This window comes from Carassius auratus, chromosome 12, assembly GCF_003368295.1.
Source record: "Carassius auratus strain Wakin chromosome 12, ASM336829v1, whole genome shotgun sequence".
Classification (NCBI taxonomy): Eukaryota; Metazoa; Chordata; class Actinopteri; order Cypriniformes; family Cyprinidae; genus Carassius; species Carassius auratus.
In genome coordinates this window covers 9,865,428-9,880,630 of record NC_039254.1, presented here as the reverse complement: position 1 = coordinate 9,880,630, position 15,203 = coordinate 9,865,428, and the positions used below count along the sequence as shown (strand labels likewise).

General features: G+C 36.1%; 1 protein-coding gene across 5 annotated transcripts in view; it reads right to left on the bottom strand.

Annotated features, from left to right (window-relative positions):
* The window catches only part of LOC113111777 (ubiquitin carboxyl-terminal hydrolase 42-like), a 30,256-nt gene that overhangs the window by 12,505 nt on the left and 2,548 nt on the right, over nt 1-15,203 (bottom strand). For all 5 annotated transcript variants that reach the window (XR_003293354.1, XM_026276849.1, XM_026276853.1 and 2 more), the window contains exons 3-14: nt 14,882-15,091; nt 14,684-14,794; nt 14,287-14,386; nt 14,076-14,143; nt 12,730-12,800; nt 12,548-12,630; nt 12,180-12,291; nt 7,991-8,131; nt 5,348-5,448; nt 4,986-5,139; nt 4,238-4,870; nt 4,024-4,118 (exon numbers count right to left, since the gene is read on the bottom strand). Coding sequence is in view for 4 of the 5 variants with exons in the window: in XM_026276849.1 (XP_026132634.1) it covers nt 4,024-4,118; nt 4,238-4,870; nt 4,986-5,139; nt 5,348-5,448; nt 7,991-8,131; nt 12,180-12,291; nt 12,548-12,630; nt 12,730-12,800; nt 14,076-14,143; nt 14,287-14,386; nt 14,684-14,794; nt 14,882-15,091 (1,879 nt within the window). In the remaining variant the exon portion in view is untranslated. The remainder of the gene's footprint in view (nt 1-4,023; nt 4,119-4,237; nt 4,871-4,985; nt 5,140-5,347; nt 5,449-7,990; nt 8,132-12,179; nt 12,292-12,547; nt 12,631-12,729; nt 12,801-14,075; nt 14,144-14,286; nt 14,387-14,683; nt 14,795-14,881; nt 15,092-15,203) is intronic.

Below are 15,203 nucleotides of genomic sequence, written 5' to 3'. Positions count from 1 at the left end.
ACCTTTTACTGAACTGTACCCAGCTGGTGTAATGACGTCCTATCTCAATTGGAGTCTAAAGATACACTGTACATTGTGTACTGTGCTAGACTAACTGAGACTTGTCACAGCACTTGTATACTGTTGCTCTCTCATTAATCTGATTGCTTCTATTCTTGTCCTCATTTGTAAGTCGCTTTGGATAAAAGCATCTGCTAAAAGATTAAATGTTATTGCAAATGTAAAACTACTGCTTGCATCATGTGAACAATCTAGTGCAACCAAATTGCACATACTGTAAATTACATCACAGGGCTTTTAACGGCCTTCAGACAAAGCATGAACACAAGCATGGGACCGTTTGAAAGCAGCTGCCTACCAGCTTGTACTGTATTGAGTCAAAATAGTCTTGACTATTGGACCCACATCTAGGGATGCATCGATCCGATACTTAGGATCGGTATTGGCCCTGATACTGCCATTTTCTGTGGATGGGGTATCGGTCAGATGAGACTGATACAAATCCGATCGTTAATACTATTCGGTGTTATTGTTGAGCCCCACAAAAGGCACCAAAACGTTTTCATGCACATCTTTAAAGTGTTCTGAAGCAGTTCCATAGTTCAATGTGAGGTACAGATTAATATTGAAGTCATTAAAATTCAAGTTCTCACAAACTTTTTTTCTGCTGCAGCTGTCATCCTCCATTCAGCAATCAAACTGCGTGTCATGTTCGGTCACTACAGTCAAAACTATGAAACTCTCTTCAAAAGCACACAATAACTGAGGTTTAAAACTGTTCAAAGAAAAGGCTCAAACTAATGCACAGATTTTATACACTACATATCAATATCTCTTCCCTTTGTACTAGTGATGTCCAGTTCATAAACGAATCGTTCGATTTAACAGGTTCTTATTAGTAAACCGGTTGAACCAGTTCACCAAATCGGACTGAATCGTTTGAAATGGTTCGTATCTCCAGTAAGCATTAATCCACAAATTACTTAAATTTACTTTAACGTGGCTAACACTCCCTCTGAGTCTAAATAAACCAATATCCCAGAGTAATTCATTTACTCAAACAGTATACTAACTGAACTGCTGTGAAGAGAGAATTGAAGATGAACATGAACCGAGCAGTGTGTGTTTTACTAACTGTTCTATGCGGACTCTGAGGGCTGCGCAGCCTGCACACAGTGACTCAGTGTTGTTTCAAGCTCATCATTATGCGCACGGGATGCGCATAAGCGCTCTGTGACACTCTGTATTGCCGTCTTTAGTATTATAATACTTTTCTGCGCAAAAATGATTAATAGTCTTTCCTGTTCAGTCCTATCTATCATAGGTTGCTGCCTTTATTACTGTGCTATACATTTAAAAGAAACATTTTATAAATGTATATACTTGTTTTTTAATGAATGTATTTTACAACAATACAAAGAGCAATGTGTAACATTTTACCAGATTTTAGACCTATAAACTTTTATTTGTAAATAAAATTATACTAGATTTGTTTATACAATTATTGTGGAACTGTGATTTTTCTAGAATCTAGAGTATCTTTTGCTGCTGAATTATCCATTAACCTAATTTATAATAGTATAAGATTATGTCATAGATTATGATTATATATTTTTTCATTAAAATGAAGTCATCTATATGTAGATTGTGTTTAACACACAAAAGAGTGATGATCTGGTCAACACCAAGAGGTATAGAAATTCTACATTGATTAAAAAATAATAATTGCGCTGTATCGGATTTGCTCGGTATCGGCAGATACTCAATTTTCGCTATCGGATTGGATCTGAAAAAAATGGTATTGTTGCATCCCTACCCACTATCCACCTGTGTCTGTTACCCTTTTTTACCCACACCCACCCTGTAACATAAATATAATTTCACCCGTTACATCAATTATTAGCTGTTCACTGGTAGAATATCCGTGGCCATGCGAGTAGCCAATTTGGAAATTAATATTCACAAAAATGTGTTTTGCAGTAACACAGCCAGTGGTACTCTGTGGTGGTGGGGCAGCTATAACCAGCAGAGACCGAATTAAAATTCTATTGTATTTCGAGGGGAATAAAAACAAACTAATAATTTTAAATGCTATAAACAATCATTATTGTTAATCATGAAAACCTGTACAAATTACATTGGTTAAATGAAAGTAAAAAAATTAAAATATAATAAATATCAGATTAAAAACTTAAAGGGTTACTCCACCCCAACATATAAAATTGTAGGGGTGGTCAGAATACCATTTTTTGAGCCTCGAAGCTTCATTAACAATCAACACCAAATATTCAAAGCTTTGGAGGGAGGGGGCTGAACATATTCTTCTCTCCAATAAAGGCAGAAATCTCTGTGTGTCTGTCTGTTTGCATTTTTATTATGTCGAGAAGCGTTCATCCAATCGACTTTATGCATGGCAGTTGTGTTGCTGCAGACCCAAGCGAGTTTAGGGTCGCATTTTGCTGTAATATGGACACATGACAATCAAAATAAACAAACTTTTAATAAACTACAGAACAGCATGAGCCAGAAGCGGTGCACCTCATGCAGGCACGGCTTATATTCGCCGAGAACGGACACTGCACTAGTGTTACAAACCACTCAGGTCTGTTAAGAACAATATTTTTAAAATAGACTAATTATTAGGCTGGGCTACTGTATGTTATTTTTATTTTATCTTGGAAAGTATTTTCCAAGCAAATTATGGGCACATTTTTAATCACATGTAAAGTTAATTAACATGGCAGATAACAGTTTTTGTTCAATTTATTTAATTAATTGGTAATTTAAAGCTTTCTGTAGATTTATTTATAATGTCTGTGAGGCATGTATTCGCTGAGTTGCAATTAATGTTTAAGACGAGATGGCAGAAAGCGCATCATGTTTGTTTTCTTTATTTTTAAAAGCACACTGTTGTTGATATTGTGAGCACACATAAATACAAGTATACCCTTTAGGGGGTAAGTCTTGGCCTAATGGTTAGAGAGTTTGACTCATAACCCTAAGGTTGTGGGTTTGCGTCTCGCAAAGGTAGTCCAAAATGCAGCAGCTAGTCCTTACCAGGTCAAGAAAATATGATCATATTACCCCAATTTATAGTCTCTGCACTGGCTACCTATTAAGTTCCATATCAGTTACAAATTATCATTACTTACCAAAAAGGCCCTAAATGGTTTATCTCCTGCGTACCTACTAACTAGACTTCTACCACGTTACAATCCATCAAGCTCCCTAGTTCCTAGGGTTCATACACACTCTCTCTGTTTAAATCTAGATTAAAAACATCTCTTTTACCAAGGATTCTTGGTAAAGATGTCTCTATTTGTTTCTGTGTTTTGCCACGGGACTAGGATTTACACAAGCTCCAGTCTGGATCCAGAACACCTGAGAAGAGATGATGCTGACCCCTAAGAGAACCCCAGATGATGCTAACCCTGAATCAACAAACAGAACTAAAAATATTGCTACAAGTGTGACTGCATCATATAATAATTGCTGTTAATGATGTTCATCGTCTGGCTGACTACGTCTTGTATTAATTTTTCTGAAAAATCCTGTCATATACGCACAAACTGACAGTCACCACTTATAAGCTACTACTAAATATTGTAGAAACGTAACTTTCTGTGAAGTTGCTTTGAAATGATTTGTATAAGCGCTATACAAATAAACTTTAATTGAACTGAATTAATGACAAGTTGCCTTGGCAACAATACCCCCCAAAAAAAACACAGCTTAAGTTGAAGTACTAAAATTACTAAAACTGAAATAAAAACTAAAATCATAAATTCAAATGAAAACGTATAACAAAAAAAAGTATTAATTCAATTTTTGACCAATTCAAAGTATTAATAAATACTATAGTAGCAAATATTTCTAAAATAACACTGGCTACAAGTATATTAAGGCATCAAAGCAGTGTACATTACGAAACATGGATATTCATTACGAGATCAAACAAAACAGTTATAATATATATATATATATATATATATATAAACCGAATATGGTGTTTGAGCGTCTCACCTTGACTCACTGTTTCCAGGCTTTAAGCTGGATTGCATGTCTGAATTGTTAGACTGATTAGCAGTCTGTGATGAAGAATGAGGTGCACCCACAACCTAAAAAAAAAAAAAGGAGCAAACACTTCTTTAACAAAACAAATTTGGGGGGGGGGGGGGGATATGAGCTTTTATAAGTAAAATAAAGGCCAAAAATTGACTTGATTTGAAGTGTGTACCTTATCAACATGATAAAAACCATTGGCTTTGGGAAGGCCATTTTGGGGTTTGTGGGCAGGTCCTGATCCATTTTCACGCACATGTAGCTCTGAAAAGCCATTAGATCCATTTGTCTTCAGGGTAAGCTGAGGCGGTGAACTGGAATTGTGGGACTGGGTGTCATCCTTTATCCCATTGGTTACCTTGGCAGCAAGATAAGGCTTAACTGATCCATTCTCCAAGGCTCCAGCCTCTTGGTCGGATTCCTCAGATGATTCCTGACCATAAGGAACCAAGAAAGAAGCTCGAGTGCAATTTCCATTGACCTGTGAGAAGCCTGAGGTAGACACTGAGGTACTGGAAGATGTGGGCTGAGGGTGAGAGGCTGAAGATAAAGAGCAGTTAGGGCTTGACTGGGTCTGAGTAGGTCTAATAGGTTTGTTCTGACTAATGGTAAAAGTCAACTTCGGTCTCTTGGATGAATCAGGAATGCCCATGGGCCGAACAAGTGAAGTAGAAGAGGATGCGGATGCAGAAGACGACGTATGAGATAGGCCAGAGCCTAATTTGGTCACACCATAAAAACTTTTGTTGGGTTTGGAGCCACCATGGTGTTCCTTTGAAGAACCATTCCCGTTTATGAACAATGAGTTCTGCAAAGTACACAAAAAGTGAAAAGGTGAAGAGAAGAAGCACACCTAGCTTAGCTTTAAGGATAATTTGCTAAACTATAGTAATTTGTTTGAATGTGTTATTGTCTTGCAGTACCTTTAGCATATGAGGTGGCAGCTGAGGGCCAATGAAGGATGTGGAGGTGTACTGAGGCCCATTCATCTTGACTGGAATGGATGGTCGAGGAGATGATTGGCCTGGAGGATGACTCATCTGGGTAAAATAACTTCCATTTTTTGCATCAGAGGACCTAAATTTAATTAAAATAAGCATTTTACGGATGAGACTGACCCTTAGCACCAAAAGCACAAATTATTAGGGATGCACAGATAAGATTTTTGGGGCCAATACCAATTTTAACAGATTTGCAAATATCATGAGGCAGTCTGTATCGCGCATCGTGCATCCCTACAAAATATCCATTTAAGTCATGGGAAGTGAATTAAGACCTGATGTACCTGATGTAGAACAGCAAATAAGCTTGCTGATTAAGTACTGTCCTTATGTCACTGAGAGAAACCGATGAGTCGTTCATCTGATACCACTGCCCATTGCTAGCCTGAAATAGAGTATCAAATTAATCATATATTTAGATATGTGCCAGTATTCGGCAATGCGATATATCATGGTAATGAATATGCACAATATTGTTATCGTGGGCACTTCTAAATAACGTGAATAATTATATATTATAAAATACTCAGAATTTGGAAAGCAATTTAAGAACACTTTTCCCATCAACTGGTCAAAATGCCACCACTGTATACCGCTTGAAAGACCGTGTGCGCTCTGATGTAAACAAGCATGCATGAGAAGCACATAGGGTAACGTGAAAGACAGGCTGAATGAAAGCACATTCACTCTCTGACAGCAGATGGCACTAAACTGCAGAAAATGCAGCCCTTATCCTAAAATCCCCATAAGTAAAGCAGCTGCTCTTTTTTCTAAAACGTATTAAAATATATTTGTGGATTTGCTGTGTTGTTCATTACATAAGACTATTTATTTTCAAACTTTAAAAAAAAAATATCTGGGCCTATATTCATAAAGATTCTAAGAATCCTCTCAGAAAACTCTCAATTTAGCTTAAAAACTTTTACGTAGGAGTCTTCGCTTAAGAACGATTCGGGATCGATCTGAGAGCAACTCTGAGTAAGGAAAAGACAAAAACTTTCATCTTAGTGAGGAGGCGGGGTTGACCCCGTTGCCATGTATGACACAATCTTTTGAAGACTGTGATTGGTTGGTTGTCCAAGAAGGAAAAAAAAGAGTGATTTTAAGTATAGGGTCTATTCTAATTCTCACTTTAAATTTACATGTGTAATTTTTCCTATTTGACCGTTCTCTTTCTCTCTCTCTCTCTCTCTCACACACACACACACACACACACACACACACACACATATGTGTGTATACAAGTCATTTTTTTATTTACCATGCTTTTAATTTCCTATAAGGTATTTGATTGGCTTAGAATGATAAAAATAGTTTCACTCTTTCCAATTACAGTGATTGAAGTGGCGGTTTGAATGTTGGTTTTAATGTATCAAACATGGAATCAAAACCAAGAAGGGCCAGAAAGCCAAACTGGACAGAGGAACGGGGTTTACTATTAGCCAAGTTAGTGGATGAACACAAGGCCATTCTTAAAGGAAAATTCGGGCCGGGTGTCACAGCAAGGGACAAGAAGCAGACATGGGAGCGTATAGCACAAACTATTAACGGTTCATTCCCCCTGCTTGTGCGAACCTATAAGCCTGCTATATTCATAAATGCAGTTTTTTGAGCATGCAAGGTGGGAATGTCCAGTGGAAACGAAATGAACTGCAACACAATAAGATGTTCTGAAAGTGCTGTAATTGTTTGTGACAGACCCAAGTCATCATATTGCATTTTCCCAGTTGCCAAATATCGTAATGTAGTGATTACTTTAATTTCTGGTGCTATGGCATTTCTGTGCTGTGTCGGAGATGTTAGCACATCTCTAATAAGATCAGTCACAAACATGATCTCTGCACGATCTAGGCAAGGCAAGTTTATTTATATAGCACATTTTGTACACAATGGTAATGCAAAGTGCTTTACATAAAAGTAAAATAATCATGAAGAAAAATAATAACAAAAATAAAAAGCAATTTTAAAACTTTTAAAATGATTAAAACATTTACTTAAAATGAATTTAAAAACAGTTAGAAAATGTGATAGACACTATCTAATCTATAGCGTCTTATTAACTCGCTGTCATCCATTGTCTGCAACACATTTCTTCTGCCTCTTCGTCTTTCTGCCATTTTCTCTTCTGCTAAAGAAACTCTTAAGCCTCTTAAAAGTCCTTGTCTGTGCTCCTAACAAGTTTGACCTTAAGACCTCTTTTAAGGGTTAAGATGCTTTCTGAATTACTTTTTTCTTTACTAGGATTTTTTCTTTAATTTTAAGAGTAAGCGCCCACATTTCTAAGAATTTTCTTATAATTTTGTCACTAGGAGCTACTTCTTGCATTAAGATTTTTATGAATACGGGCCCTGGACTACAACATACCCTAGATATTAGGGAATTCATTAGTTAACAAACTGACAATGAAAAATTTATCTGAAAGTACATTAATCTTAGGTATTCCGATATATAACACATTAAAATCAAAAGTTGCAACTGTGTCAATTAATGAGCTAACATGAACTAAAAGTTGTATATTTTTTTTTTTTAACAAAGATTAATAACTTTTTGCAAATGTAAATATTTCTCATTATGTAAGTATTAAGGCTATTAAAGCATTAAGGCTAACTAATGAGATCTTATTGTACCTATTGGTCTTGATAGTTCTTTTGCACTTTAATCTGTGTAAAACTAAGCATTTTACATTTTTCTATATTGCTTTATTGCATAGTTATTTGTGTTATAAGAAAAAAAAAGTTATTAAATCTTTTATCCTGTATTATGACAGGATTATATATTATTTTTTACTACATTTCAGTACCATGATAATACCGTATACCGTAATAAAGATCGCAACAAGAAAATTTGATACCGGCATATACCTACATGCATATATTATGTTATAAGCACATAATAAAGAGGATGCAGGTCTGTATTTGATGACTTACCTTAATGTAGCAGTAATAGTGTCCAGCATGGCAACTGAAGCCAGAGTGAACCAGCACAGCATACAGAGCATAGATCTGTGGATCCCCATGAGACTGAGACATGAATGGTCGCAAATCTAGATACTCTGTGTATCTCACATCCTGTGAAGGATTAAGAATCATCATATTTAAGGCTGTCAAAATTAATGCATTAACTGATGACATTTTAATGCTATTAAAAATTTAATACATTTAATCACATTGACCTTGCCCTATTACAGGTCGTACAACAAGACAACATCTCAAAAATATGAATGATTGAAGCTGTCACACCTAGGTAGTGTTGTGAAAAGACCCAGTACTTCGGTACCAAGTCTGTACTAAAAAAAAAAATGAAAATGTAACGGTACCAGGTTTTTTCCCAAGTACCGATGGCACGGAGTACTCTGTCAGCCCGGTTCTTGATGCGCTATTCGAAAGGTGTGCAGATCAAAATAACAAAACTCTTTAAAAGACAGACATCCAGATCAAATAAAAGAGTTCAAGCAGGTAACGCAAGTTTCATTGCGTTTCCCATACATTGATTTTTTTTGTGGCGGTCCACCACAATATCAAAAATGACTGCAGCAAATAGATTTTCCAAAAGGCTTTGACTTCGTTGAATAAATATGAGCGCTGCATGAGTCAAAGTCGAAACCTGGAGCAGGTGGTTTTATATCCCTGTATTTCTGAAGGAAACCAACAATCTTCTGAAAATTACGGATGTCATTTTCATTTGATCTTGCCTTTAATGCCCGAGCAGCATTTATGAGCGGAGCGCTTATTTGATTACAGCCTATCTCTCCCACTCTACAACGATGCGCTACACATGGCGTTTTAAAAACCAGATATTTTATTTATAGTTCGATTACGGATATTTCAGGTCATGTTCGAATGCATATTCAAATATCGAATAAAAAGTGACATCCCTAATATATATGCCACCACAAAGTGTGCAAGTCTGTGGGAAACAACGCTTCTCTTATGAATACTATTCAATATTTTAATTTGAATGTCGGATTGAAATGAACGCTGTTATTAGAGTAGTAAATCATTAGCATAAGTCCAACTAACACTTATATAATGAGCATTAGAAGTTTATTTATTATTTAAAGCTCATATTACTTTTATTAGTGTTAAAAAATAAATAAATAAATAAAAACACAGAAGGACATGATGATAGTGATATGATGTGCTTTTTGCCGCTCTGTATTTGGAGTCTTTAGTATCATAATTTAGCAAATTGAAAGATAATAGCTTTTTTTCCATTTTTATCAATCATGTTGCTGCATCATTAAACTGCTATACAATTAAAATAAATGTCTTAATTTATACAGTAGTCAACATTTGAAGTGGATCAAAAAAAAGTTAAAGTTAAGTTGTCCTAAGACAAGAACGGGTATTGTTTTAGGACAACTTTGATTAAACATTTAGATACACCTGAAGTGTTGCCTACTAAGGTTGTGCCAATAGACGATAGTATCGTGCATCGACGATAGTCAGAGGTATCGAGGTAAGCTAATTTCTCTGTCGATAATCAAGATGATATTAGGCTCATTCTCATATTAATGTATTAGATTATAATAATAATAACTATTATTATTATTTGGCAGCCTATTATAATTCTGCAAAGAAACTGCCCAGCTATTTCACTTCAGCACAGCATTTCTCACACACTATAATGTGAAGCATGCAAAACACAGTTTTGGCCATTATAAAGTCTCCATCCACAAACAGACGTACATCGTCTGCATATATAAGGTATTTCATTGCACTTTAATAAGTAATCTGAACGGCGTATGTGTGTGCAATATTTTAAACGAGCCCTCACTAACTGAGTTTAAAGGGGGGGTGAAATGCTATTTCATGCATACTGAGTTTTTTACACTGTTAAAGAGTTGGATTCCCATGCTAAACATGGACAAAGTTTTAAAAATTAAGTTGTACGTTTGAAGGAGTATTTTTGTTCCCAAAATACTCCTTCCGGTTTGTCACAAGTTTCGGAAAGTTTTTTTCGAGTATGGCTCTGTGTGACGTTAGATGGAGCGGAATTTCCTTATATGGGTCTTAAGGCACTTCTGCCGGAAGAACGCGCGCTCCCGTATAGCGAGGCTGAGCAGCACAGACATTTCACTGATCAGAGCGATTCACTGATCAGAGCGTCCCGAAAAGTCACAAAAGAAGTGTGTTTTTGGTTGCCAGGGCAAGACAACCCTGCACAGATTACCAAAAAAAAAAACAGCATTAAGGGGCCAGTGGATGGAGTTTATTTTTACAGAGCATCAACGGAGTTGTGCAAGTGTTTTTGTTTGTTCCCTGCATTTCGAAGATGCTTGTTTTACAAACAAGGCCCAGTTTGACGACGGATTTGCGTATCGTTTATTTCTTAAGGATGATGCAATCCCAAGGAAAAAGGGTCACGATCGTGTGTTGGAACCGCAGGCGGTGAGTAAAACTGCTTCAAATATCTCTGCCTCCTTGTTAGTGCGTCCCCTCCCATGCCGGAGACCCGGGTTCGAGCCCCGCTCGGAGCGAGTCGTTGCTGCTGCTGCTTTAGTTCAGTTTCAGCCTCTGGATCTGATTCTGGATCATAAATAAACGGCTGAATCTGACTGTAAGCCATAGTTTGTTTTGGATGATGGGTTTTCCCCTCACGGTAATGTCACAGCTTCCAAACGCTCTCAAAGCAAAAACCTATTCGCGCTCGTGATTCTTTAGCTCCGCCCACACGTCACGCCTCCAGCCGGTCGTGTTTTTCCGGGAAAAATCGGTACAGACTATCTTTCTCTTATGAATATAATTAAACTAAAGACTTTTTGGATTTATGAAGGATGCAGTACTACTCTATATGTACTCAAGATTAACAGGATATTGAGTGAAAATGAGCATTTCACCCCCCCTTTAATGCCAAACTTATGTTAGAATGCATCTCATTCTTCTTTCTGTGGCGGTGCGGTTCGTAATGAGCGCTCGGTCCAGAGCGCTGTATGACTAATGCATCAGTTCAGTTCAACTTTACTTTAAATATATGTACTTACCTGTTTGGAATAGATTAAACGTGTTTGTTAATGTCCAATATTAGTATTAACCTGTTGGACTTTAAATGAAATCTACTACTGATTTTCAACGTTGACTTGTTTTGCAGAACATTTAGACTGACTGTGATAACTTCCTTGTGAAAAAAAAACTGAGTAATATAGATCAATATCATAATCAGTAGATACTATGAGTATTGGGTATTGAATCGGAATCAGTTATGAAAAAGTGGTATCAAGCCAGCCCTAGTCACATCAGTTTGTCCAGGATCTTAAGCCCTATTTGGACGGGACTAGTTTTCTAAACTACGTTTGAGTTTCGATTCTTACCACCTGACGTCTGTGATTTTCATTTAGCAATTCGGACGGGACTAACATCTCCATGTTTTTTACAGGGGTGGGAGGGTCTGTTTTGTGCATCTAGGCATCACAGAGATCACGCGCTCTGTGTCCGTGCATTTAATTCATTCAGAATGATTGCCATTAGTATTATTACAAAATGAATACTAAATGGTTAGTATAGCAAAACCATGTTAATGTGTGGTTCCTTTAGTTTAACTTGTTTTCCTTTTTTTTTTTTATGTGTGTAGTAGGCTAAACCTACCGTATGTTTAATTTTCATAAAGGTACATATGTAATTAAAACATTATGTAACTGAATGCATAAATGAACGCGAGTAATCTTACCTGATGCTGATATTACAATAGACGTTATTAACTGTTTACGTAATCTTGCTCTTGATTTAATTAAAAAAAAAAATATTATTTATTTGCCGCCAAGCAAATATATCAAACATCCACGCGGTAAGAGCATCTACGGTAATTCACGTTGGCCAAAATACACAAGGAAATGCATTGTGAAATAAAATATCACCGGCAATCATAGACATTCGCATTCGGACGGGATTAGTTTTCTCAGAGGATCACTGAGTTTGTTGAAAAACAGTAGGTAATTTGCTCTGGAATTATCACAGAGGTTGTGTGAGAAAAACAGACGTGGCAGATTCGGACGGGATTAAAATCACCAAGTACGTCTTTGAAACACAGATTTCTCTAATGACCCCCTGTAAAACTAGTCCCGTCCGAATAGGGCTTTAGCAAGCTATAAAATTTTATCTTATGAACTATGCAGTTTACCTTCGTAATTTTTCCTCCACTGAAGTTGGTAAACCGCTTCAATGAGATGGTGAGAACATTAGAACTGCGATGAACGGTGAATCTCTTTGAGGCGGTAACCATTTTCTTACATCTGCCAAGACAAAAGAATATTACTATAAACTTGAGTGAAAGTGAAAATATAAAGATAAAAATTCCACATGGACACATGATTTGGTCTCTAAATGCACTATTCTATTTAGAAGAAATTAAAGTCTCAAAGTTACAACTGAAAAAAGGCCCTTGTCAAGAGTGGTTAATACATGACTTCAAATGTATGGAAACTGTACACATAAATATTTAATTTGGGTAATACAATGATGTGGTGTTAATATGCATGGATAACTTACTTGGAGCATTTATAAGCATTGTCCCCATCAAGTTGCTCAGGCTTAACAAATTGCTCAAAAGCCTTACTGAGTGTCTGAGCAGTCTGCAAATAAACATTCAAAAAAATTATCACTATTGTAGCCTCGTTAAAATTACTTGCTTCAGCTGTAAAATAAATTTATGTCAAGAAAACATCCGTCACCTTTATCTCCAGTGAAATATCCAGGAATGGGTCAAAAGTATCAGAAACTGCTTTGCAATTCAAACATTTGACTGTGAAAAAGAAATGTGGATTACTGTACCAACCGATGTATCTGAAGCACAGATTAAATATTCCATCATTGCAAAAATTCTATAAAACATACATAAATTATTAGGGCTGGTAAGCGATTACATTTTTTTTAATCTAATTACAAGATGTGGTGATTAATCTAATTAATCGCACATCAAATTTGGAGAAATTACTCTGAAAAGATTATTTAAAGTCATTGTTGTGCAAAGCATCAAACAGAGATTACAAGAAGTAGGTTCAGCAAGAAATATTTTGTTTGTTAAAATTACATATACTCTTTTGGACCATGTGAGTAAATGATGACAGAATTGTCATTTTTGGTTGGGTGAACTATAACTTTAATAATTGATTTTCTTAATTTATTATTATTATTATTATAACTATGAAAATATTAAATTATTTATTTAATGAAATGATACCTTAAATAATAAAAATGGCAGTAGGTGCTGGCAAATCTTTTAATGATTAAGTCATCAAATAATTCAAATGGCTGATTCATTCAGGAGTGAAGTAAAGAGTTCTTTATAAACTTGTGCTTTAGAATCACCCCTGCGGTACTTTGATGTCATACAATGATCGGTCTGTGCAGCGCCACTTAAAAATCAACGTGACTATGGCCAATGGTTCAACGTGCCAAATGATTCACTCAATTCATTCAAAATGTGGATTAAGCAATGAAATGCCGCTGTGGGTTGCCTCAGAGATTAACCGTTCTGATTTGTCTTTATATTTTGGTTGGCAAAATTGAGCAAAACAGACAATACTGTGTATAAAATAACACTATTAACTTCTTAATGAACTGATGAATAAGATGAGTTTCACATTTACACTCGTGTGATATTGCACCTACATCTTGTGTGATATTTCTTAACCATGTGATGTAAATATAAGACAAACTTTCAAACAGGGTAATTTTGCCCCATATCTTGAATTTTAGGGATACTCTCTAGGCTCCATCATGCAGTAAGTTGTTGCCCTGCTCATATTAGTCATCAATCACCTATGAAATGGCAGATGATCCACATAGGTCTGGGGTGGGGCAAGTGCATTATACGTGTTAATAATTTTAACGCCGCATTATTTTTCTCCATGATTAATCAATCTAATTAACGCGTTAAATTACCAGCCATATAAATTATAAAATAAATCAAAAATCAACTAAATTTTAATGTGTCTTTATAGACAATATGTGCAATTCAAAAAGAATAAGATTAACCTTAACCCAAATCTAAACAAACACAAATCTTATGACCTACCTCTGGATCTCAGATAACCCCCAAATATCTGATGCACAAAAGTGGTTGCCTGAGTTTGCCTGTCCAATCTGACAATTAATCAAAATAATGAAGTATTAGACTAGATATAAGTATGCAGTCATTACAGTTAATGCACCGAGGAATGCATTTTTTATTTAATGCCTTATAATGCTAGTAAACTGGCAAACAAAACTGTATTGTGGGAACTCACTTGTTTCCAGGCAGGCAGGACTTTTGCATAGCATCCACTGTGTACCTCAAGAACTCATGAGCATCTTCTTGACTTCCAAATCTGAAATGCTTTCCAATCCCTGAGGATAAGAACAAAAGATTAGTGGTACATGTTATAAATAACTGTCATCCTGGACCATTCTTTATTGCTCAACTCCAGCACAAAAAAAAAACTGTGGCTGTGTTGCTTGTTTTTATACAAACGTCAAGGTTTAACCTTAATAATTATCTTGTCAAAACCCTCAACTCTTATCTAGCACTAAAAGTGTTTATGTAGCACTTGAGTGTCATATTACTAGTATAGTAGTACACTAGTACATTTTAATTTTGCCACATGATTTTAAAAGCAAATGTTACAGCTTAAACTGAGCACTCACGTTTTAGCTCATTAAGCACATTGATAGGCTTAATGACATTTCCAGAGTTGGCGAACACTTGGATGATGTGATTTTGCATGGTACACATCATGCAAAACCCAGGCTCATGACCTGCATTTAAAGAAGATGAATATACATTGTTAGAACAAAACCATGTCAAGAATTATGTGCAATGTTGCAAAAATCTTGCACACATACATGTTTTGGAATGCTCTCTGGTCAGCATGTAGTTGGCAAGGGGAGCCGTATAGGTCAGACACTGCAGGGTAGAGTTCAGGAAACATGTGTTGCCCAGGTTATGGAGACCTGCTCCAACGCGGTGGCCCTGGTTCCATTTCAAACAAAGCCGTTCTGGGGAAAACAGGACTTTCTGAGGCAGAGCAATGCCATCCCCACTGGTCATGACCACTGTATGGTTCAAAAAAAAAAAACAGACATATATTACACAAACAATACAATATTTAAATTAAAGATAAAAGATGTACTTTAAAAGTGATGATACAACAACCTTTAAACATCA